General features: G+C 36.5%; 1 protein-coding gene across 1 annotated transcript in view; it reads left to right on the top strand.

The window, feature by feature from the left end:
- il16 (interleukin 16) overlaps positions 1 to 26,200 on the top strand; it is a 44,452-nt gene that overhangs the window by 10,010 nt on the left and 8,242 nt on the right. The window contains exons 8-19 of the mRNA XM_059357578.1: positions 1,395 to 1,644; positions 3,041 to 3,158; positions 4,018 to 4,150; positions 5,817 to 5,904; positions 7,511 to 7,731; positions 8,029 to 8,166; positions 10,080 to 10,232; positions 14,221 to 14,314; positions 18,412 to 19,541; positions 22,191 to 22,342; positions 24,184 to 24,349; positions 24,855 to 24,956. Of these exons, the coding sequence (XP_059213561.1) occupies positions 1,395 to 1,644; positions 3,041 to 3,158; positions 4,018 to 4,150; positions 5,817 to 5,904; positions 7,511 to 7,731; positions 8,029 to 8,166; positions 10,080 to 10,232; positions 14,221 to 14,314; positions 18,412 to 19,541; positions 22,191 to 22,342; positions 24,184 to 24,349; positions 24,855 to 24,956 (2,745 nt within the window). The remainder of the gene's footprint in view (positions 1 to 1,394; positions 1,645 to 3,040; positions 3,159 to 4,017; positions 4,151 to 5,816; positions 5,905 to 7,510; positions 7,732 to 8,028; positions 8,167 to 10,079; positions 10,233 to 14,220; positions 14,315 to 18,411; positions 19,542 to 22,190; positions 22,343 to 24,183; positions 24,350 to 24,854; positions 24,957 to 26,200) is intronic.

Genomic DNA, 26,200 nt, shown 5'->3' on the forward strand with positions numbered 1-26,200 from the left:
TCTCTCTCTCCAGCTAGGGGATGGAGAGAGTGCAGGTTAACAAGTCCCTCGTGTCCCTCCTCAAATCAGCTACTGTAGCTAAATATAAAGCAAAGTAATATGCGATTAGGGGATTCAGCTTCCACTAGTATCAAACCAATATATAAAAATGTCATATAATGTTTAAATAACATGTAATAGAATTGTTTTATATTGAAGTTTCTCTTTTGTAGCTGGAGCCTTCTAGTGTGTAGTGCTGATTGGATAATTGACAAATATTCAGCCGGATCGTTATGTATTTATAGGTCTTCCAGTTAGTCTTTCTCATTTGATCCTTTTTTACTTTTAAGCTTTTATTTAAAACTGTCCCATGGGACTTTGACAGATACGAGTTTGATGATCAAAAAATTACTTTGGTTTAAGATCTAGTTCGGTTTAAATACGCAGTTTACTTTATTTATTAGGTAGACACACACTAGTGAATTAATACTGGGGGTGGGGGGGGGGGGGTTATCATCTATTGTCATCCTGAATTTCCACCATTAGGTGGCGCTATAATAAAGGAAAGTGCGTTTTGGCTAATAACTTCCACATACTTTATCGCACATTCAAAACGTATATCCACTCGTTCACTGAGTTGTGCTGAATCTCGTGATATAAGCCACGCCCATTTTCGCCTAGAGGTTTTTTTCACAAATTCGCGAAATGTCGCAAACCTACTTTTTCGAACTCCTCCTAGGCAATTTCATCATTTTGCACCAAACTTTGCACAGCATCTATGGACCCTCATGACAAAAAGTTATTCAAATAATTTTGATTACCCAAAGAATACTCAAGTTATTAAATAACAACTTCCTGCAGGTGGCGCTATTATCAACACAAAACACAAGTGTTGCATATTTCCACATTGGTGTGTCTGAATGACACGAAACTAGCCCCCTAGGTGGCGCTCTGGCGGCAGTCTAATTTAATAAGTGCTACTGTGCCCAGACCATAAGACATGAAATTCATAGGGGTGGTATAGACTGGCCCCTGTAACGCACACACCCCGACAGCAGCATGCCCCGACACGCGTGGACTGCGAGGGCCCATTCAGTACTGCTTGTTTTAATTAAAGTATAAAGCTGCCAGGAACCATTTTTAACCATTTATACACACAAAAACAGCAGAAAAAAATAATAAATAATAAAACTACAAAACAGTCTTTTTGCATATAAATTAAAAATGATAGTAGTTTTCACTGTAGTTTACACTGTGAAAGCTCCTATGATTGCACTTTCAACTGGCTTTCTCAGCTTGTCTACATATCATATACAAATAAAGTTATATTGTAAATAAAACATGTGTATTTTCAATAAATCGATGGACTCCAGAGGGTTAAGCATTGATTTGAAACATGAAATATGTTTGTGCAGCAAATCAAGAAGGGCCTGCTGACTGTGGTGGTGAGGACAAGCCTGCGTGTGGGGGCCCTGTGTGGTCAGTCGCAGGTAGCTCAGCTCTGCAGGTCCCGCTCCCTCAGTTCCACCACAGCCATGGTGAGGGCCAGCGCTGACATGGGAGAATACAACTACCTGAACAATGGCTGCAGTAACGCACTCAGTGTCCCACGTCAGCCTGCTAAACCCAGAGACCGCATCGTGATGGAGATCATCCTACAGAAAGGTCAGCCTTGGTGGACAGAATACCTCACTTATTGATTCAATATTTAAAAGATTTTTGTTATTTTATCATTTAAAAAAAAAAAAAATTTAAATTTTCCAAACTCCATGCACTCACTTTGTCATGGTGGCTTTTTATAAATGTGAAGCTTCTGAGCCATGTAATGCTGGGCTTACACCAAACGATTCCCCCAGTCCCAGAGTAAAAAGTGAAAGTCTTTAGTAAATCTTAGAGTTTTACTGGAGTCAAGGCGCTCCCATCATCTCCATGGTTAAGTTTAAGGTAGTAATCTGCTCTGTTTCATATCAGTCTTTTCCTAGTCTTGGGTTTGGATCATATCAAACGTGTTTGATATTATCTCAAGTCTCAGTGACGTAACACAATCACCAACCAATAGATGAGAGGGGGAACGGTCCCCCGGTTCCAGACAAGTAAAAGTAAAACCACTTCCACAGGAAAAAGGATCATCACAATAATGTTAGTAAGCTCAGTCCTAAATAAATATATAGTGATGTCATATATTTAGATGTTTCTTAGTAAAGAGAACAGTAAGGAGACCCAGTTAAAATGTAAAAAATAAATGTATACATAAATAAGTAATAAATAATGGATGATTAATGTATGATTAACTAAATGAATGAGCTGTTGATAGAGCTGATAAATATAATTATTCAATCAAACACATTGTAATTAAATAGGGCATAAATGTATATCATGAATTGAACCCTAAATGTTCCTTTCCTTTATTCTTCCTTATATCTATTTTTACTGTAAAATAGTCAACTTTTCATGTCAGAAAAACAGAAACCCTTTTTCAGCTTTGTGAGGGGCATTTTGTGGCGTCTTCTTCTCTTTTTATTATTTTTTTTAAAACAAACCACTGCACACACTAGAGCAGCTGGAGCCAAAAGCTGCTTCTCCTCCATTTAGTAAGTTTTTACTAAACAGAGCATGATGGGGAAAAAATTGCATGGTAGGTAAAAACTGCTAAAAGAATCTAGTTGTAGTCTTGTAAATAGTGACCCTGAAAGATTGACAGCCTGTCTAAAATCTCAGTGTGAGACTAAAAACTCTAAACTCTTGTCTTTAGATGTGAGCAGGTGTGACACGATAGTTTTCCAGGAGTCTTTTCCAAATCTTTTCAAAGTCTTCTGATGTATAAGGAGCATTAGCCAGTCTTCACAAAGCTTGTCATGGGGCCTCACCCCTACAGACCTTTAAGGGTCTATCATTTAAGGCTTTGGTTATGAATAATGGCCATCTGTCACATCAATAATGAATGCATTTGTTGTACAGCTTTACTGTGGTTTATTGAGGTGTAAATACTAAAGCTCTTTTGTAATAAAACTAACATTAATGATAAACAACATCATAATAAACAACATGTGTATTTTCCCAGAGGCTGGTGTTGGTCTGGGCATTGGACTGTGCTGTGTTCCATCTGGTGACGCGTGCCCTGGGATCTACATACACACCCTGTCTCCTGGATCTGTAGCACACATGGATGGTAGACTGCGGTAAGGAGAAATTACTACAAGAGTAGTAAAACGCCTGCTATAATAAAATGTAATCACAGATATGAAACTTAATTAAATTAAATTAGACTACCGGTAAGTATATCAAATCAAATCAAATCAACTTTATTTAAAGAGCCCTTTAAGACAGCGTTAGCTGATACAAAGTGCTGTACATGGCAGGACAAACCAACAATAAAAACAATAAAAACAAAGAACAAGCAAAAACAACTAAAACAAAGCGAGTCTCATGCTGGGTAAAAAAAAACAGTAAATAAAAGTGGGTTTTAAAATGAATCTCAATTTTAAAATGAATCTTAATTTTTAAAAAACCCACAAAGAACAAATAAAAACAAAAAAATAAAACAGAGCAAAGGCTCATGTTGAGTTAAAAGCCAGTGAATAAAAATGGGTTTTAATATTTCTTTAAAAGCGGACAGTGAGGCCATGTGAAGGAATACAATTTAGTCAATAGGCTACCACATATAACATTATATGGGGTTAAAAGCAGAAAATAGTGTTTGTGACAATCTGTAATTAAAATGCTTCCCTTTCTTTGTTTCTTATAGAATACTTTTAAAAACTATTGTCCATCTGAATTGCACTGTCAACTTTTTGAATTTTGTTGAAATACACTTAATTGCATTGTGGATTTAATACAGTAAGGGGTTTCATTTATATAGGCCTATTTAAGTAGTTTTTATATAATTTGTCACATTTTGTGCTTAAAAAATTCTTAGTCCTTCGGTTAACACTTGTGCATACTCTTGTACACACTATCAGCTTATTTTTCTCTCCTTCTATGTTACTTCGTACTTTCTATCCAACACCTTTTCCTGAACTTTCCTTCCTCATACTTTAGTTGTGGGGATGAGATCATGGAGATCAACGACACTGTGGTATACAACATGGCCCTGAATGATGTCTACACAGTGCTGAGCCAGTGCACAGCAGGTCCAGTCCACATCATCATCAGTCGACACCCAGACCCCAAAGTATGCAACAGCTTCACCTCATTTAATCATTTTTCACTTAATCATTGCAGATTTCTGGGCTAACAGGGCTCAGTGTTAAATGTTGCTTCATGGGTTCACTGTGGAGCACTTCCTCTGGCTTTCAACATGCTGTTCTGACGGAAGATTCTGACTTCTGTGTGTGTGTGTGTGTGTGTGTGTGTGTGTGTGTGTGTGTGTGTTCTTGTACTTCCTACATAGTGAGGACCAGAACACGTTTTTAACCAACAGTGAGGAAATTTTTGCAAAGTGAGGACATTCCGGTCGGTCCTCACTTTTTTAAAGGCTTTTTTGAGATTTCACTTTGTTTTAAGGGTTAAATGTTACATGATAATAGAATTTACTAAAACTGTATTGTGTGGTTACAAAACTAACTAAAATTATAGTGAAAATGTGCTTCATTTTTGTCTTTGTCAACTTTTGTCATACGTAATGAAGATGGATAAGACAAAGGAAATAAAGGCAAAATTTCCTGTGACCTCTTTTAATCTCCCACCCAACAAATGCCCCATTAGACTAACACTAACACTAAAACTAAACATTTCATAAAATAAATACTAAACTAAAACTAGCAAACTCACTCTAAAAACTCATGAAAATTCTATGAACTAATGAAATTAAAACTAAAACTAATGAAAATTCTAAAACTTATAACCTTGCAAGGGAATTCACTATTCCAATGAGGGGCCTCACAAAGATAGAAGTACAAGAATGTGTGTGTGTGTGTGTGTGTGTGTGTGTGTGTGTGTGTGTGCGTGTACTACATATTTGATATTGGTGACCTGTTTTCCTCAAAATGTTTCAGTTTGAGAAATAATGTCAGTAGAAGCTCTTTCTGAAGTTGGGAAATAAGCAGGGATGAAAAATGAGACAAGCCTTTGTTGACCTGTGCCCCATGCACAGGTCAACAAAGGCTGGGAACATATTCAATAATGTCCTGTTCAACCTCAGCGTGCTTTCAGTCTGCCCCACTGCCGCATCCACTGCCCAGGTCTCACCACAGATGAGAATGGGAGCTGGAGCTGGCCTGATCTGATGTAGAGCCCTATTGCTGTGACTGTAGGGGGGATTCTGAGCCATCTCCTGAAATGCCTGTTGACTCTTCTCTCCACTCCCTCTACCACAGTCATTGGTATTTTGTAGATTGTTAGTAGACACATCAGCCTTGGTAGCAGTCTGTGCTGATAGAGCCAGGACTTGAACTTGCTTGACACTCCTCTTCTGCCTTTCATCTGCATGTTTTTCCATGCAGGAGATGTTGTTCTTGTCACTGAGAGAGTCATACCATTTTTCCCAGGCATTTGATGGGCTTCTCCTTAATTGTTGGGGTGACTTCTCCTGAGGACATTGAACACCTCAGTCACCTAACCCCTCACCATACTCAAACATACATACATACATATCAAACATACATTCTGATAATAGAAAATATTTTAAAGTTCATTTTCTATTCTGCTTTTTTAGTAATAGCTTTCTACATCTTGGAGTTTAAGGCTAAATTTAAAATATTGTCTTTTTAAACAAAAATCTAAAAACTGTTTTATACTTAGCCTATATGTTATTCTTTCTTGACCTTAATAAGCTTCCTTTAAATGTTTGTACTTTTCATCTTCCTAACTTATACATTCCCATCTTGTGTGTGTCACAGGTATCAGAGCAGCAGTTGAATGATGCTATTGCTCAGGCAGTGGAAAACAGCAAACTGAGGAAGGATAAGAGCCAGTGGAGTATTGATGGTGAAATATTTCTTTGTTCACTAGTAATTTTCTGCATTCACATATTTCTGTTCAAGGTCGTGTTTTCTTCCATGTCCTTGTTTGCTCAACTGTGATATAAAAAGTGTTTACAGGTAGGCCTACCATTTGTAGACCAGTATTTTATTGTTTTAAGAGATAGACAGACACTTTTGATGACGTATCTCCTACAGCTTAACCCTTTGATGCACAACATGTGGACACCTTTTCTAATGCATCTTTTGATATCAACTTATTTTTTGATTGAATAGTCCAAGTATTCTTTAAATATCTTGTTTTTGATAACAACAGATCATTATTTCCATTTTGCTTCTCATACTTTATGAATAAAAAATGTTTTTGTATTAATACTTAGTTAACTACTTGCTTGCTAAGCTAACTACTTAGCCAAGAATTTGGCTCGGTAGTTAGCTTAGCAAGCTACTCAGCTAAATACTTAGCCAAGAAGTTGGCTCTGTAGTTAGCTTAGCAAGCTACTCAGCTAAATACTTAAGCAAGATGTTAGCTAAGTAGTTAGCTTAGCAAGCTACATAGCTAAATACTGAGCCAAGAAGTTAGCTAAGTAGTTAGCTTAGCAAGCTTCTTAGCTAACTTCTTGGCTAAGTATTTAGCTAAGTAGTTAGTTTAGCAAGCTACTTAGATAAAAAATGGATATTGGTCATTTGTGAACCATGTTGTGCATTAGAAAAGTAGTGACACAAAAAGGGATTTTATTCAAAAAATAAAAGGGAAAACATAAAATTAGGATGTATGATGATCAAAAACAAACTAATTGAGGAAAACCTGGAATACTGAATGATGAAAATAATTTATTGCAAAGATATAGAACATAAAAACTCTGTCGGGTCACTTTAGACCCATGTTGTGCATCAAAGGGTTAAATGCTACCAATTCATATGACAATTTTTTGTTTGTTTGCAGATGGATGTTTTGCTTTCAGAGTTATTAAAGTTGATTTTGTGTTTTACTTCCATCACGTTGGGGGACTTCTTGTGGGGTTTACACAAACAATTGTGTCTTTCATCAAACCATGCCTTTTAAATGCCCATGCCTTTCAAAGTCCCCAGTTTGTAACACAGACTTCCTATTATTAATGTATAAATCTATCTCCAAGACCATTCCAAGATAGCCACAGATCGTCAGAAATTATTTTCTTAAACTTTAGAAAGCTTGCTCCAAACGTGACACAAAAGTCAGAAGTCTGTGTGATCTTTGTGTGTAGTATCTATGGATTGCCCCTTAAAGTTTCAAAAAATATTTAGTCATACTTATTTCTCAGTGAATTTATACAGTAGATATTGAATTGTATTTGAAATAAATGGTAGTCCTTATTCATTTTTAGTTGAGTTTCAGATGGCATAAAAGTCTGTGGGGGGCCATGTATAACTAGGCACCAGTATACAGTAGAAACAACATTCACATTTCAAATGCTCACTGTTGCAAAATGATCAAGTGTGAATGAGATTATGATAACATATGCAGTGTATGAGATGCATACAGTCTCATGACATCTCTTATTCATTAAGGTCAGCAGGTTTTCACAAAATTGTACAATGCACAATTTTTTAAATGAATGTTTTTGGTCTAGGGCTCCGTAGACTGGATTCTTGCCCTCAGAGTCGGCAGAGATGTGAACATTGTCTGGAAAGGAGTTTCAGTCAGCTGACAGTTCAACGAGCACAGAAGACCATGACTCGGTCCTGCAGCGACAACACCAACAGCAGCCACCACAACCACGTCACAATACACAGTCTCCATAACACACACCATCACCCATCAGCCCGTGTCCACAGCCTAGACACACCCAAGGTAACCAATCATGTGGCAGCTTGGATGGAGATGGTGAACGGTAAAATGAAACAAAATACAGTGTCTAACATGTGTTGGGAGACCTATGTTTCATTTGATTCACTTAAAAAGTAGATTGTCTCATCATCTTATCGTAAGTGTCTTTGTGTATCCAGAAAAGTGCTATTGAAATAAAATGTATTATTATTATTATTATTATTATTTATTTATTTATTTATTTTAAATTATTTTAATGATTATTTATATAATAATAATAATTAATTAATTAATTAACCTTGTTCCATTCCTCTTGTGTAGTCTATGAGAGAGACATGGTCGGACAACAGATTGTCAGTGCCTGTGTATCCTGATGAAGACTATCATGTCCCATACAACTCTGCTGCTGCTAACCTGTCCGGTCAGCAGGCCCTGGATCCGGCCCTCAGGGGCCACAAGGTAATACACCATCCGTCTATCCATCCATCATTCTATCATCCATCCATCCATCCATCCATCCTTCTATCTATCCATCCATCCTTCTATCCACCCATCCATTCATCCTTCTATCCATCCATCCATCCATCCATCCATCCATCATTCTACCATCCATCCATCCATCCATCCATCATTCTACCATCCATCCATCCATCCATCCATCCGTCCATCATTCAACCATCCATCCATCCATCCATCCATCCATCCATCTATCCTTCTATCCATCCATCCATCCATCCATCCATCCTTCTATCCATCCATCCATCCTTCTATCCATCCATGCATCCATCCATCCATCCATCCATCCTTCTGTAATCCTGGTGTTGTCATGAATTATTTACCTTCTAGTAGGTCCAAAAGGCCATTATCAGCTTTACTATTTTTTAAAGGCACCACCTCTACTGGCCTTATTATTTGATACAGGACCAAAGGAGGATGTGACATTGTACAACTGTGAAGGAGCAACAGCATCTTTGCAAAAAAAGAAGGTTAGGGTAATGGATGGGTCCTTAAATACAGGACTTGCATTAAGGAGACCTGGGTTGATGATAAAATGTAACTTTATCCCTAATTTTATGTCATGTCCCAACTTGCATAATGTACGTATTTTAAGATATTTTTTCTAAATAAACTTGATTGCATTTTTTTGCTAATTTTGTGCCTAAAACTATACTTGTACTTGTTATTTTTCTAAATCTAAACAGTAGTTTTGAAAACTGAACCAAACAAAACTAGAAGTGCTATGTAACCAAACAGCAACAGGCCATTGAAATGGCTGACAGCAGCCTTCTCAACTTACTAGAAGGTGTTGCAGGCCCCTACTGACCCATACCTATAAGGATGAGAAACGCACACGATAACATCCGCAAGAGACAGAGTACAGCAGTCTCTGACATTTCTCGCACAGGAGTATAATACTAGGTTTTGGGAGGATACATTCAAAAAAAATTCAAAAAGTTATACATAGCAACATTATAATAATAGAATACAAAAGGTTTTACTAAAACATGGTTAGTACCATGAATAAACTGGAGAGTTACAATAAAGTTATTGTAGACAAAGTTTCATTATCCTCTATTCCTACTAAAAGCTGGCTTCACTGCAAAATGCATGTGGCAGGAGAGTTAAGAGCCAGAAGAGCATTCAATGTATGGACATACTATTATTTCAGCATTATATTCCATACTGTAAAGCCATATTTAAATATGAATAGGCACACTGTGTCCAAACAGCCAAATAAAGTATATATGTTTGCATGTTATTCATTTTTCTGAATATGTGTCATGCACTGTATATGACCTATATTAATGTGTCCGACCGCTTAGGAACTTTGAAATTACATAAATATATGGCAAAAGTGAACATTTGATCAAATAATCATCTTGTGATATTCTCAATAGCTTTAATGGATTCCTTGACCCAGAAAATGTAGATTTTGACACCAAGATTAACCTTCTAAGTGGCTTGGAAGAGATATTGGTTCTCATAGATTTTATGTGGCTGCCATCTGGATCCACAATCTTGATGAAGTGGCTCCTACCAAAAATTGAAACCTTTGGTGATAGAGAGCATGTGGAAAAAAAATTGGTGCTTTTGTCTGGCATGTCCCCATTCTTCTTAAATCTGGTCCTAAGCCACCCGATTAATAGTGTTTGTATTTAATTAAATGGCATACTCTATCCAATATCATACTAGGTTTAATGGGTGCAAAAGCCAACCAAATGAACATCTGACCATAAACACAATTAATAACTAAATCTCATTTATAACATATAACATGTGCCAGTTAACACAAATATACATGCCTGATGCCTGTGTGTGTGTGTGTGTGTGTGTGTGTGTGTGTGTGTGTGTGTGTGTGTGTGTGTGTGTAGTCCACCTGCAGGGTGCGTGCTGCTACACATCGATACTGCTGGCCTCAGGATGTGACCAGTGAGGAGGGTTATAATGGAGACTCCAGTGGCTCCAGTACAGGATCCCCAGTTAGAGATGGAGGACTGGAGTCCTCATCACACACCAGCTGCCAGGTAAACTACTCTTTATTCGTAAAAAGGGCTTCACTTCTGTTGACTGTATTTTTTGCACATTTGCTAGCCTTTGCTCTTGATTATATTTAGTTAAAAAAGGGAGCGTGTCTATGTTCCCCTCTTTGTATGAGACTGGGGAACATAGGACCCTTTTTCCCCGCTTTTCCCAAAAAGGGTCCTATGTTCCCCGGTCTGTTATTTTTTCCAGCATTACTGCCAAATTCTATGGCAAATAAGCCTATGTAGACCTACAGGCTGTTTGACGCGCATATGCAAATAAGCCTAGAGAAGGAAAGATTAGGTCAGGGGTAGAAAAAATGCAGGTCTCAAACTAACCCTTACCCTAACCCTAACCCTAACCCTAACCCTGCAACAGTGGGGAACATAGGACCCTTATTGGGAAAAACGGGGAACATAGGACATTTTTTCTACAAAAGGGACCTATGTTTCCCGAGCAGGGAACATTAGGTCTGACCACGTTAAAAAGCTTCATATGATTATACATTATCTCTCATGTCACACAGGAGAGTTAATTCCTTTGATACCACAGGCTTTGACTTTAGCGGCCTGAGGTTTTACGGAACAAAATAGCTAAACCTGACCCAGATGCCAACCAGGAAGTGGGATGTGAATATAGAAACCAATCTCACATGTCATAGACGTAAGAAAATACACTGAAAGGGAAAGACATATGATGTCATAGTAAACTATGAGGTGCTACTGAGAGGTGCTCTTTAGATAGGTCATTTATTTACCAAACAGTGTCTAAGATCAGTGTCTAATTAAAGATGTATGTGTGAGATTACAGAAGGGGACAACTCTATCTGCATCACAGTCTGTTTTTAACTTCTATTCTGAGAGTTGAAGGGGAGGCCTGCTACTCCCTCAATGTGCCGATCCCTCTTATATTAATCCAGTTTCCATCAATGTACCAATTATGCTTTTAAAATATTAACATCCAACACACATTTCTCTCCTTTCCACTGGCTGCAGTTCTTCAGCAGTATGTATAAGGCCTTACGGAAGATCCTGAGGTTACTAATACGTAATGTATGTGAAGTGATGTGGCTTCTGTTTGTCTGGTGAACGCATGCTGAACACCAAAACAACACTGTCAGTGTCATTACAGAATTTTTTTAATACTCTTTTTATTGGTTTTTCATTTTTATAAGCACAAATGTTAGAAAAAAATTCAGACAACAAAGCACAAAACAAAACGAAAGAAGTCCCATCCCAAACTAACAGTGAGCGATTCGCTATATATTTTTATTTATACATAAAGTAAATAAGTAAATAAAAAAACGACAGGAGACAGGGAAACGAAGAGCACATGCATAAGATATGAAGAGTTCTAGCTTCTGCAAAAAGGACTGCAATGGTTCCCAGATCCTCCAGAACTTGTCCGATTTGTGATTAAGGTCATGAGTCAACTTCTCCAGAGGAATCAGAGCAGTAATCTGTCATATCCACATGTCGACTGGAGGGATCTGGGGAGTTGACCACCACAGCAACATACATTTTTTAGCCAAAAACAAAAGATTTATCAACAGAGATTTGGTGTCCGAGCCCGAGAAATTGTCTGAAGCATGATTAAGAAGATAGAAAGAAGGAGTCAACAAAAACTGTTTACTAGTGACCTCCTGGATTACAGAGTGACCCCCTTCCACAAAGTCTGGATGCAGTCACATGACCAAAACAAGTGGATAAATATACCTTTGTGTATATTACATTCATAACAAAGGTTGGAGCAAGGTTATTATAGTTAACGAAAACTAACGAAATAACGAAAACAAGAATTGAAATAGATTTTCGTTAACTGAAACAAAAATAAAAACGAGTTTTTAAAAAAACGATAACTAACTGAAACTGTATTTTGTGGTTACAAAACTAACTAAAATTATAGTGAAAATGTTCTTAGTTTTCGTCTTTGTCAACTTTTTTCACACCTAAACCTTTTTGGTTGATATGAAACATATTTCATCTATCTGGTTTTATGACCAAAGAAACTTATTGGGGCTGAGATGGATCAGACAAAGGAAATAAAGGAAACATTTATTGTGACTTTTTGAATCTCTCACCCAACAAATACCCCATTACAAAAAAACTAAAACTAATAAAAACTAAACTAAAACTAAGCATTTTCCAAAAAATAAAAACTAGCAAACTCACTCTAAAAATGAGTTAAAACTAACTGAATTTGGAAACAAAAAATCTCAACGAAATTAAAATCTTAAACTAATGAAAAATCCAAACATATAAACAAATATATTATAACCTTGGGTTGGGGGTGTTCTCATTCTCTGGAGGCGAACTGGTGTGTAATAAGTTTGGTGAAAAAATGTAAAGTTCTCTTCATGTATAGAGATGGAAGTACATTTAGGTAAAATTCGGCTGCATATCTTATCCCAGTCTACATATTTAAATGTCATGTAAATAGCCTGAAGAGTCAGAGTAAAGAAGGGAAGAATAGATCTTGGAAATCAGTCCTTTGGGAGATTTCATTACAGAATTTTAATTACAGTACAATGTTGAACTGTTCCTGCTAACCTACCTTTTGCTTATGTAACATGAGGGTTCAATGTACGGTGGTTAGATCACTCTTGAGACAGCAAGAAGAAGACATATACAGTATATATTTAGTCAGCAGCACTTTACACTTCTTCATGTTCAGGCAGCTTCACAACCACAACTACCCAACTTATTATGTTATTTAAAAGTACATTAATACAAAATCCATCATTATTGCCCTTTGATCCAACCAAACTTGAAATTGGCAAAAATTTGTTTCTCCTCTACACGCAATAGTAACCGTAATATACGCTCTTTATTTCAGAAAGAAGTCGTATCAACTCCATATGTAACAACCTATTGGAATAACCTGATTAATAACCTTAACTGGAAAAAAAATCTGGAATTTACCTGCTCAATATATAATCAATAATAAGATTAAAGAAGTATCTTTTAAAATAATTCACAGAATTTACCCATCTAAAGTTTTTTTTTTTTTTTTTACAACGATTTAAGAAAGACATAGACTTAAACTGCTCTTTCTGTGAAGGACACCCTGAAGACGTTTTTCATTTATTCTGGTCTTGCCCTTTCTCGGCTAAATTGTGGGAAGATATTTGTAACCTGATTTCTTTTTCGTTTGAACCTCATTTGTCACTGTGCTTCGAACATATACTGTTTGGTTTCACCGACTTTCCTTCTGCAAAGGAAAATAAATACTATATCATCAATCTTATAGTACAATTGGCCAAATGGCATATCCATAAATGTCGCTACATTAATCGAAAACCTCTCTTTCTTGTTTTTGTAAATGAAACCAAACAGTATATTGAATCTATTAAGAAATCTTCCAACCTGAAAGCTGTAAAAACTTTGAATTTATGTAAACTTTACAGTTTTTTCGTATGAGGACTTGCCTGTGTGTTGTTGAAACCCCCTGACGCCATTTTGTATTGTTGTTGTATTGTTGATGTGTTGCATTGTGTTGCTTTGATAAAGTAAAAAAAAACAACTAGACAACTTCCTTGTTACCCATCACGTCAGTCCATTAACCAATCACAACTAGCAGGACTCTTTAATATCTGAACCTTACACTTATTATACATGCTTTTACATAAATCTGTGTGTGTTTGTGTGCATGTCTGCATGGAAGCAGTGCATGTCAAATGCAGGGCTCTGTCTCCTGACTTCCAGACTGCACCCAAGTGTCACAGTGTTGCCAACTCCTACAATTTGGGGTATTTTTTGCCTGGTCAGGTGGATTATTACAGGGATTTCCCCCTCCTCACAAATTCCAATTGAACCGCTGCCTGTATGCATTGTGCTTGTTGCTTCTGTCATGGGCCTGCTGCTGACTGAATGGAGTTAAAGCAGTAGCAGTGATGTAGACGATGTCTGAGCGGAAGCAGGGTACATTATTGCAGCTCTCTGTGGTTGATACTAAACAAGCTGTCATGACACATACTTCCTGTTTGTGTAGCAGGAAGGAGAACGGATAAGAGAAGAGTCAGAGGGGACCAAAGATTTCACTCACCCAGACACTGCAGCCTGCACCAACAACAGACTACACACAGGTAACACACTACTAACTACTATGTTACAATTAAGCACCTGCAACTTCAGAATGGAATGATTAATTAGGCAGTTGATTCAACAATGTGACAGCAAGCTGCTGTGGTTTTCAGTATTTCAATTGCAAGTAACTGAGGTTCCATTTCCTGTTTGAGGCAGATTGTAATGTGCCAGGAAATATAATTTAGTGATGCAGTCCAACTGGACTCACCTGCTTTAGTTGTTATCTAGGCTGTTAAACAGCATTATTAATATTGTCCATGTGTGCATATGGAAGCAGATATCAGTATTTAGCTCAAAGCAAGTGTCTAAGTCTAGCCTCACAGAGATGTAGGCAAAACTGTTTCCTTGTTTTGTTGTACTGCCATAGCCATTTTATTGTAATTTAGTTTTTGGTAGTTTGATATAAATGTACTTGAATTCATGAGATAACACTTTTGTTTGATATTGGCCCTCATTGATACTACTATTACCCATTTATTGAAGTATCTTCCGCAATTTTACTTGCTGAAACACATTTTGTACCGTGGTGCAATCGTGTTGCAAAATGTTAAACCTAAGATGAATACAGCTATCAGTGTTTACACACAGTGGCCCTCATTTATCAAACGAGCATACGACAGAAAGTGAGTGTAAAGTGGATACGATCAGTTCTCAGTCTGCTCTCAGCTCGTGTTCACAAATTTGAGTCAGCGTGAAGTCCACTCGTCTGAGTCAGAGAATTGATCTTAGACTATTGTATCGATGCCTGGAGCTGATAAAACTCTGTGGGGTTTTGATTTTTTAATGGTGACAAACTAAAACATGTTTAGGCTACATCATTTATTATTAAAACATAATTTAAAATAAACACCCTGCGACCGTGAAATTCTTTAAACAGAATACTAGCCGTGGATATTGAATGTTGTTGTCTTCTGCTGTTTAACGTCATTATTATTATTATTATTATTATTATTATTATTATTATTATTATTATTATTATTATTATCATTATTATTATTATTATTATTATTATTATCCTGCTGGACACCGGAGCGTCAGCGTCTCCTTCACCAGCGGTTCTGACCCAATAGAAACATTTCCAATCAGCGCTGACACACGCTGCTCTGACTAGGACATCATTATTAGTAAATGTAAAGAAGTTAATAATATCTCTCCATCATAATGATAATAATATTTGCATATTATAAAGGCTATTAGGCTTTATGTATCACGATGTATAAATGAAATATTCCAACCTCACCAGGAGTTGAATGCTCCACTGCTACTCTGCTGACAGCACCACTGATTTCCTTCCTTTTCTCTTTTTATGCTGCCAAACAAAACCAGTTTGTTGTGTTGCAGCTGTTGGACGTCAGCGTTTCACTTTCTGACTCTGAGAAATTCCTCTTCTTTTGGATTAAAACTTACTTTCAAACATTGTTTACCTCCTTCAACCAAAAAGCTGTGAAAACTTTAAGTCTGTGCTCCATATGTAAAATATTCACCGAACTTAAGTATATAACTATAAGTACTTTATTTCATAAACCTCCGTTGCTGCGTATTTCTGTAAAATGTCTATTTCCTCCTGCTGTTATTTGTCACGGTGCACTTTGCTAATAAAGGTGAGTTAAAAAAAAAAGAAAAAGGAAAAAAAATCCTCTTTTTGGCCGTATTGCGCCGTTCAGTGTCATAATCTTTACGGCGTGACATTCAAATGACGCTTGTTTCCAGCCGCCACATTTATCAACAAACATTTGATGAATCACACATGAACCCCGTCCTACGACGAAATATACACTCAGATCTGCGCTCGTTTCTACGTCCGTTTGATATATGAGGGCCATCGCCTCGAAACTGCTCTCACTTGTGATGTGATTTAACCAGCTGACCAGAATAAAAACCATTTAGACTGCATGGCAGGCACAGATGAGTTTAATGTTTATAACAATGTATTGGCAGAGGAAGCACACCAGAGGGCTTATCCTCCAAAGCCTGTGATGTGAATTAAGGTCTTAGGGTTAGTGATCAAGAACAAAGACATGAGAACAAATCTCTCTTCTGTATTACTGTATAACTCACAGTACTTACAGTATGCAGTATTTCATGCTAGATTAATTTCATTTCATTTTTTCAGAAACGGAACCCTAAAACACTAAACCCCATTCTCTAATCCAGTGGTTCTCAACCTTTTTCCAGTGATGTACCCCTGTGAAATATTTTTTCAGACAAGTACACCCTAACCAGGTCAAAGCATTTTTGGTTCGAAAAAAACAACAACTTAAAAACAGAGTGCTGTGCCATCAGTGTCTGATTTATTAAACTTTGGAACTGATAAACACATACAAAATTCAAACATTTGAAAAAAAACCTATTTCAAACATTTTAAATGTTAATAATCCATGACTAAATTTATTACAAATATTTCTCACCACTAAAATGTAGTGATTCAACCAACCATTCATTTCTCCGTAGAGAAGGTGTGGTTTACGATCCTCCGGAGCCGTTTATTGGGCGCTTAGAATATCTATCAAAAGCGTCGGTAGCTCTTAGCCAATCGTATGAGTTATACCAGATGACGTAGTAGAGCAACAGAAATGGATGTTTGTTGTGTGTGTGTCTGTGAGAGAGTGTTGCTTGCTGCTTTGCTTCTCCAGTTTTCTCGCTTTCTGCAAGATTTATTTTCACGCTTTATTCCCACTCATGTCATTCAGCCACACACATCCACTGATTTTATGGGCAATAAACAAGCTGCTGCGGGTCTCTCGGCGGCTCCGCTGTCCCCCGGCTCGTAGCTCGCCGGTGATTAGCGCCGCTAGCGGCTAATAGCCCCACTACCGGCTATCGCTACGAGCCGGGGGACAGCGGAGCCGCCGAGAGACCTTTCGCCTTTCAACTTTTGCTCTAAACTATTTAAAACACCATCTACAGCTAAAGAGAGTTTTGCGTCTGCAGCAGCCATGTTGGATCCGTAAGAAAACTACAAGCTTCCAAGTGCCGGGTAGTACGCGTCATCGTCTTGCCGTCCCTCCCCGCTCTGTGATTGGATCCCTAAAACAGGGCTAAGAAACTGCCTTGGTTTCCAGACCGCCTGAAGGTTCGAAATTAAATTTGAGCGCGCAAGGCAGTCTGGGTATACCCAGGCTACTGTATTATAGAAATACAGGTCAATTTACTGACAAACTGTCTCGTAACGAAGAAAAACAATAGCGTGATGTTTAAATGTTTAACTCTAAATTATGTTACAACTAATCCATTTAAACTGTATATTAGTATTACTGGGGGGGAAAAAAACACATTGTGATTATTTCAGCCCAGACAAAAATTAAATAAAATAAAACTTTTCTTCTTCTTGAAAATAACGGCATTATTTTCCCGACATGCTCAGCTGAAAACCGTAAATTCCTGTAAAAATATAATTTTGACCATTGGAATCCCTGAGCAATCATGATAACTCCCACAATGCATTGTTTTCACAGCAATATACTGTACAATCATAATACAGCAAGTTACTGTTAGAATTTGACTGTAAATTTACAGCAAAGTCTTGAAAAAGTTGCACCGTATTTATTACGGTAAAGTTCTGGCAACCATAGCTGCTGTATTTTTACCGTGAAAACAACAGTTTTGTTTTTTTACAGTGTACCGGCTGGGTGTATAATCTGAGCTAGGGTTGTCACGATACTAAAATGTTCAACTCGATACTGATACTCAGGAAAATATTTGATACTCGATACCACCAGGATAAAAACAAAGAGCCCAAAATTTAACAGAAACATTTTTATTAACAAGAAAAATGCAACATGTAAAAATTAACAGAACCACAGGTTAAATATTTATAATAAAGACAGTTGTGCAAAAAGAAACTGCAACTATGATAACAAGCTTCAGATACTTGATACTTTCGAAAATGAATATTGTTTCCGGATACAACGTTTTAGTATCGATACTTTTTTGAGTATCGATACTTTTGACAACCCTAATCTGAGCACAGATGAAACGGTTTTAGGATATTGTTTGTTGTTTTTACAGAAATAATGTTGCTAGAAGAGTCATGAACATGTGTGACACACTTGGCCAACTCTCACACTTTTCTACTGTCATCTTGTTGTGTGTACAGGTGATTCATCAGCTGAGTTCTGCTCACAGCAAAAGAGAGGAGCTCTAAGGAGACAGGCTCGTGTTGACCAACACACCAAAGAACAACTCCAGGATCCCTGGGTTCGCCTCTCAGACAGCTCCCCTGAAGAGCTGCCTGGCATCCCTGTTGCAGACAAGACACAGGCTACCAACAACCACAGCGAGCCGGCCACAATGAGTGACAAAGAAAACACACCCGAGCCCAGTGGCACATCCACAGATTCATCTTCAGACCCTCCGTCTGACACGACTCTTGAAAATACATCTGAAACTCCTCCAGGAGGAAAGACGGCGCCCCCTGTGGCTCCCAAGCCTGCATGGTTTCGCCAGAGTCTGAAGAAAATTCGGGGTGAGCAGGATCAGAAGAAACAAAGCAAACCGGTGGATCAGAGGCCTGCTGTGGGCTCCAACAGAAGCTTCAAAGTCAGATCTGCTTCTTCTTCAAACAACCTTTCAATCAGACAAAAGATCTCCTCATTTGAGACTTTTTCCAGTCCAGAGGGTCCAGAGAAGGGGGGAATCAGGAGGCCTGTGGCCCCCTCAGTCTCTCTCCCTGTGGAGAAGGAGTCCAGGAGTCCCCCTAACTCACATGGAGATTATGAGAAGGACAAACACATCATCTCAGAAGAGATCCAGGAGAACCAACCTGCACCAGTTAGAGAGACAAACAATGCAAATGTCTCTTCTACAACCTCCTCTACTTCTGAAGCTTGTCGTCAAAAAACAGCCACGTACACTGAAAACGGAAGTCCCGCTATCCAAGATGTCCCACTTTCTGACACCGTCAGCAGTGATCTGGGCTCAGGAATACATGATTCTCATTCAGCTCCAGTTGTTAATGAGAGGAATGTTCCATCAAAACAGGAGTCTGAGCTAGAAAGAGTAGGTCTGACCAGGTCCACAGAGGACCAAGCACCACCCCCTGTGACATCTATGAGATCCAGTCCAGCTGAAGAGGAAAGTCCTCCAGAGGGGACGGAGGAGGAGGGAAAAGAGAACCAAGGAAAGTCATTGAGCAAGACTCTGAGTGCTGCTCCATCAGAAGACATGAAGCCCCTGAGAGGTGGAGAGGGGGAGAGTTTTGGGAAAATCCTCGCCTTCAGTAACCAGGTAATATGTCATGTGATGACACAGTCCCAAATCATAAATTTGCCTCAAAGGGCTTTAACATCTGTACAGCCTCTAACCTTTTTTTTTTTCTTTGATAAGAAAAAAATCTCACACAGTGGTAGGGTTAGGGTTAGGGTTAGCTGGGTGATATGGACCAAAAGTCATATACCGATATATTTATCTGAACTGAATGACTGAATATAGATATATATGCGATATATATCCTGATATTTTTATCATGAACATGCAAGATCATATCTTATTGCATAGCTTATAGCTTATATATATACAGCAGGTCAAAGTATATTGTGATGATGTTTACAGTGGACAGATTGAATAATAATTTAACCATTACCTTTATTTGATTTTTTGTTAATAATATTGATGGAAATAACAAAAACTACTATAAACTATAACTCAGTTATAGTAAACAAGAATGTAATATTTTTCATAATATGCACTCTATGTGCCCTGATGTTTTCACCCATATAGGTTGTAATATTAACACAACACATGTCACATGGCATGAAAGGATTTTAATATTCTTTTCTATAAATATTAATTATTATTTTCTTTCCCTCCATATATACATACATACACTGCAAAAAAAAGGTGTGTCTTAAAACAAGATAAAAACACTAAATCTGAGGGAAATGATCTTGCTGCATGGACAGTAGGGGTGTGCCATATCGTATCGTTCACGATAATATCGGTATATTTTTTTTATGGTTAAAAAAATGCATATAATGATATTGACAACGTTCCTACTTCTTGATGTAGTGGTTAAAGTTGTTTTAATCACAAAAAGTAACTTACTCCCTGTAGCTAAACACATGCAGCTTTCAAAATAAGAGCACATGGATGTGTTCGCAGAATCCACCACAGAATTTACAAGAAGAATGTCAAAATAAGATGCCTTGAATAAAACATATAAGAGCCTTTATTCTCCTTTACAAAATGTCATTAAAATATGCCCCCGGAACCCCTAAATGGTTGTTTTTATTATCTGCTCATACTCAAGAGTCAAGAGTAACTTTTTTGTATTTGGCAACTGTTGAGATTTGCACTTCAAACTACATTTTAGATTTTTATTTATTTATACAGTCTAAAAAAAGAATCATATTTTCTATATCTTTTTAAGTATTTCCTAATATCATCAAGAATATCGTTATCGCAAAAATAGCCTGCAATATCGTGATGTTCTTTTAGGGCCATATCGCCCAGCCCTAATGGACAGATAATTTCACTTGACAAGATTTCTTAAATTAAGATATTGATTGTTAAATCTAGAAATAAGCATGTTGTACGCTTAAAATAATAAATTAACTCTTAAAACAAGACAAATTAAAGCTGCAAGCAGCGATGAACTGGCCCGAGCAGAGTGACCTGACAATTATTTGTTTCTTACCAAGATAAAAAAATTTACACTTTAAGCGAGAAGTATAATTCTGCTGAACTGGAAATAAAAAAATCCTCCAGTCTATCAAGCTTTAATGAATGATATAATGAAACATTTGCAGTTATAAAAAATAAAATTCACCCTGAGAGGTAAGATACCTTTTACACAAAATGGCAGCCATTTATGGACTATTATACTAAATATAACCCCATGAAAAATTAGTAAAACTTGACATCCTCCGAGTTGTATTATTAATATTTAAATCTCTTTTATTTGTAAACCTTATTTTTGTTTTGATATTTGAATTGACTCCACCTAGGTTTTTGTTTTTTGTTTTGTTTTTGTTTTTTGTGTGTTTTTATTGCTTTTATTTTTCCACTATCATTCTGTTCTTTCGTGTTGATTTCAAGCATAAATGAACATGTGCCTTCTTTATTTTTGTATGTGAACAAAAGAAAAAAAAACAATAAAGAGAAGTTTGAAAAAAAAAAGATTAAAAAAACTTTAGATTTAGAAGTGTTAGATAATTTATCTTGTTTTAAAAGTTAATTTCTTATTTTAAGCATTCAACATGCTTATTTCTAGATTTAATAATCTTAATTTAAGAAATCTTGTCAAGTGAAATTATCTGTCTTATCTATCTTTTTTTTAGACACACCTTTTTTGCAGTGTACATATATATCACTTCATTTCTTATCTAATTGTCTTTGCAGTATCCTCATACTGGTTGCAACCTGGTCTCACAGGAATCCGTGAAACTTGCTACAATGCAAGTTAATGACAGTCATATCCCGTGGCTATTCCAACATACAAAGTGATTATGTACATTCACTGAGTGAATATTTAGAAAATAAAACATATATTTCTTGCTAGAAATGTGATCAAAATCCATTTTTATGCAGAAACTAAGTCAAAATATTGATTTTTTCACAAAAAAATGAGACAACTGTCCGCCATGTTTTTTGTTCTGACCGCCAGGACCTTGAAAGTCACGTGACTTGGAACAAACCAATAGGAACAAATATCCAGGGAATAGCCACGGGATATGACTGTCATTAACTTGCATTGTAGCGAAATCCGTGTCAGTTTCACGGAAATTTGAGTGATTCCGTGGCTTTTCCACGGATTTTGAGTTAAGCGAATCACGGCTATTTCACGGATTCCTGTGAGACCAGGTTCACTGTTTGACACAAGAATAACCACATTTTAATTGTGTTTTATTCTATGATAATATGATGTTTTTGTTTCAGGTTTCACAAGCATTGATGCGCTCTCAACCCATCCATCCCTGCCATGATAACTCTCACTCCCCGAGCCTGCAGGAGCCCTGTGGACCGGATGCTACCAACCCTCAGGAGAGTGAGCATGCACTTGACAGCGCTGACAGAGGCTTCTCTGTTAGGTAAGACTTCCACAGAGAGGGTGTGGGCAAATACCACTTATTTATAATATTATTTTTACAGGGACTCACACCCAGAAGGCATACTGTGTCTGCTTTATATTTAGAAGGAAGTGGTTCAAGTTGAAAAAAGAAAAAGCAACATTACTTCCTGTTTTAGCAGGAAAGCAGTACCAAGTTTTTAGTTGTCAGAACTGCTGTTATTGAGATGCACCGTTTCTATAACAGCTTCTTGTTTTCATACAAAGTTTAATGTTGGGGACGAGAGGGATGAAAACGGACATCAAATAAAAATCAAAATTTTCATTCTGGAATGGAAATTTCAACAGTAGCAAAAAAGAAAGAAAAAAAACATTCAGATTTATTTATAATTATTTTATTTATTTTTATTTTATATTGTTACTATTTATTATTACATATTATATTATATATTATATACTGTACTATTATTATTATTATTATTATATACTGTCTAGTCACTATAGCATTGTTGCCATCATTTCATCAGTATAATTACCATCATCTTGCCAACCTACCAACTTCTTGTACAGCTTCTTGTTTTCAAACAAAGTTTAATGTTCAAGAACTTTGGCTTCTATTGTTGAATAGAGTTTATTATTAAATCGAAGGTGTCACTGTAACACTTCAAAATCAAATATAAAAACACTTATCAAATATAAAAAGCATTTCTTCACACGATATAGGGATGAAAACGGACATCAAATAAAATTCTAAATCTTCGGTCTGGAATGGAAATTTCAACAGTAGCAAAAAAGAAAGAAAAAAACATTCAGATTTATTGACATTTTATTTTTTAAATGTATTATTACTATTTTTCTTTTTTGTGTGTACTTATGTGTTTGTTAGTTAATAACAAGTTATGTGTGTTAATAATGGTAATAACAAGTTTATAAACTACATTACTATGTGTTATACATACATATATATAAATATTATTGTTGTTATATGACTGAATATCGTAAATTAACATAGGGAGAAGGGGTGGGATTTAATAAGCTTTGGCTCCTTTTGAACACAAATAAGTGTTGAGTCTTGTTGTTTTATTTTGTGTTGTTGTCTTGTATTTATTGTTGTTCGTTTGTTTTTAAATGTTCATCTTTTATTTTGTGTTCAAATAAATTCTCAATCATTTAAAAACTGTAAAGGTTATTTATTATTATGGAAACCATTTCTGCCAGTAGAAGAAAAAATAAGATAAAAAATGTAGCCTTATATAGCCTCATATCTCAAAATATTGAGTATCTTTTTATAAACCAAGTCGTTATTATGATAAAGTTGCTCATGAATAATGACACACAAGTGTTTTTTTCCCCTGCTGGCATGGTAGATATAAAAAAATCTTTCCTGCCACATGCCATCACACTGTCCAAAAACAAATAATAGTCTGGTTCATTACATACAGTCGTTACGCACTTTGTGTTTTTTATGCACACTGTTCATTGCACCTGATTTGTTTCACGGCACCAACATTTTTATACTGCATATTCATATTTATTCTGCACATTCTACTCCTAAATACATACTCCTTCTGTAGACACTATATTTTTTATTGTATTTTTATATTTTATTGCTTGAAGTATGCCTAGGTTGTTCTTTTTATTTAATTGTGTTGTTATTGTCTCTGTGTGTAATGCTGCTGCTACACTGTAACTATCTATCTATCTATCTATCTATCTATCTATCTATCTATCTATCTATCTATCTATCTATCTATCTATCTATCTATCTATCTATCTATCTATCTATCTATCTAAATGATCAGATGTGTGTGTTACACATATGAAATCCTCATCTCCAATGTGTTTTTATCATTTCAAACCCAGCTTAGCCACACTGAGAGAGTACACCATTGAGCGAGGGGAGGGAGGGTCTCACGATGAGCCAGCAGTCACTACTGCTTGTGCTCACTCTGTCATCTCAGCCATCCCCTCACAGGAAATACAGAGGATGATCCAGGAAGTCAAAGCTCTGGATGAAGAGACACTGAAGGTAAGAAAAAGAACAAAAAACTCCTAGAATATCACTTTGTATAACCAAATTTTATAGACAGGTTATTTAATAGATTGCATCCCTGCAATGCAAAGAAAAACTTAAAACACAATACGGCTTGAATGTTAAATATGATAATATCAATGTTATGATATACTAAACATTGGTTATCAAATGTATTAATAATTGTAAAATGTAACTCCCCCAATTGCAAAATACTAGTTCTGTCCAAAACTGATCTATCTTGTTTTAAGAGTTCATTCTTATTTTAAGCGTTCAACATTCTTATTTCTAGATTTAACAATCTTAATTTAAGAAATCTTGTCAAGTGAAATTATCTGTTCATGCAGCAAGATCATTTCCCTCAGATTTAGTGTTTTTATCATGTTTTAGACACACTTTTTGCAGTGTGTGAACAATGGCTGGTGGTAGTAAACCAGTTACTCAGAGCCAGTCACATAAAGAACAACTAAACTGCAATAAATCTGCTTCTTTTTTTCCACAGCAACTGCTGGACATCCATGTTGTGATTCTGCATAAAGATGAGGGAATTGGGCTGGGCTTCAGCATTGCTGGAGGCTCTGACCTGGAGAGCAAAGCAGCTACAGTAAGAAGTACTCACTGCAGACTTAGACTGACCACGTCAGAATAAGGGTTAGACTGACACGCCCATTCATGGCTGGCTATTTTAAAATCACCACTAGGTGGAGAGCTTCTTCATGTTGTGGAGAACAGTGTTCACACTGCAAAAACCAAATGAACTAGAATTAAGCAAATACATGCTCGAAACAAGTCAAATTATCTTCCAGTGCAGTAAGTAAATGTTTCTTTGTAAGAATTCTTTAAATAAGTAAAAAAAAATATCTAGGCACTGGAAAAACCAATGATGTCTTAAAATCAGTCCAAATATACTTTATATATACAATTTCGAGCAATTGTGGCTTGAAAAGCCCAACTGTAGTGTTGCGGGGTTCTTCTATCAACCTCGTCAAAAATTCAAAAATCCAGGCTAAATTAATGTTCTGAGTAGGGCCGGGACTCGATTAAAAAAAATAATCTAATTAATTAGAGGCTTTGTAATTAATTAATTAATCGAAATTAATCGCATTTTAATCGCAAATAAATATTTGACCTGAGAACAGTGAGAAGTAATTTTTTTCACATGGATTTTTAGTATACCATTGAATAATGACTGAATACATAAGCTTAAGCAACAAAAATATTGTTTATTTTTGTTCAAGTCCAAAAGACCAGTGCAATTTTTGCCGTTAAGTGTAGCAATAGCATATTTATAAATATAGTACATTTAAGAAATTCAGGTAGCCTATAGGTAGGTAGACCTTCTGTAAGCTATAATACTTTGGTTTTTTAAGTAAAACACAATACTTTAAAGTACATTCAGAACATCCGTTGGTTTTTAGTAACTAAATGACCCATCATCCACGGGGCCAACCAAAGCGCTCTCAACAGCTTCTTCCTTCATGTTCACTGTGGTTTGTTGTTGTCTGAACTCATGAACGCTAGTTGGTGCTCCAGTATAATCGGTCCGCCTGAAACTCATCCAGTGAGAAATGTTCCGCGATGCAAAAATAAGTGCGATTAAAATGCGTCAATTTTTTTAACGCGTTAATTTTTGTGTAATTAATTAATCTTAATTTACGTGTTAAAGTCCCGGCCCTAGTTTTTATTCTCCTGCTCACCAGGTGCAAACCGTGGCAATATGTACAAACCCCCAAAAAATAAACAAATAAAATAAAGCAAATGAAGCAAAAATGCTATATATACAAGTACCAAAACAAAAACAAAAAATAGGACCAAAAATGAGTTCTTCAATAACTCAAACTTTGCACA

Source organism: Centropristis striata, chromosome 2 (genome assembly GCF_030273125.1).
Source record: "Centropristis striata isolate RG_2023a ecotype Rhode Island chromosome 2, C.striata_1.0, whole genome shotgun sequence".
In the NCBI taxonomy this organism is placed as follows: domain Eukaryota; kingdom Metazoa; phylum Chordata; class Actinopteri; order Perciformes; family Serranidae; genus Centropristis; species Centropristis striata.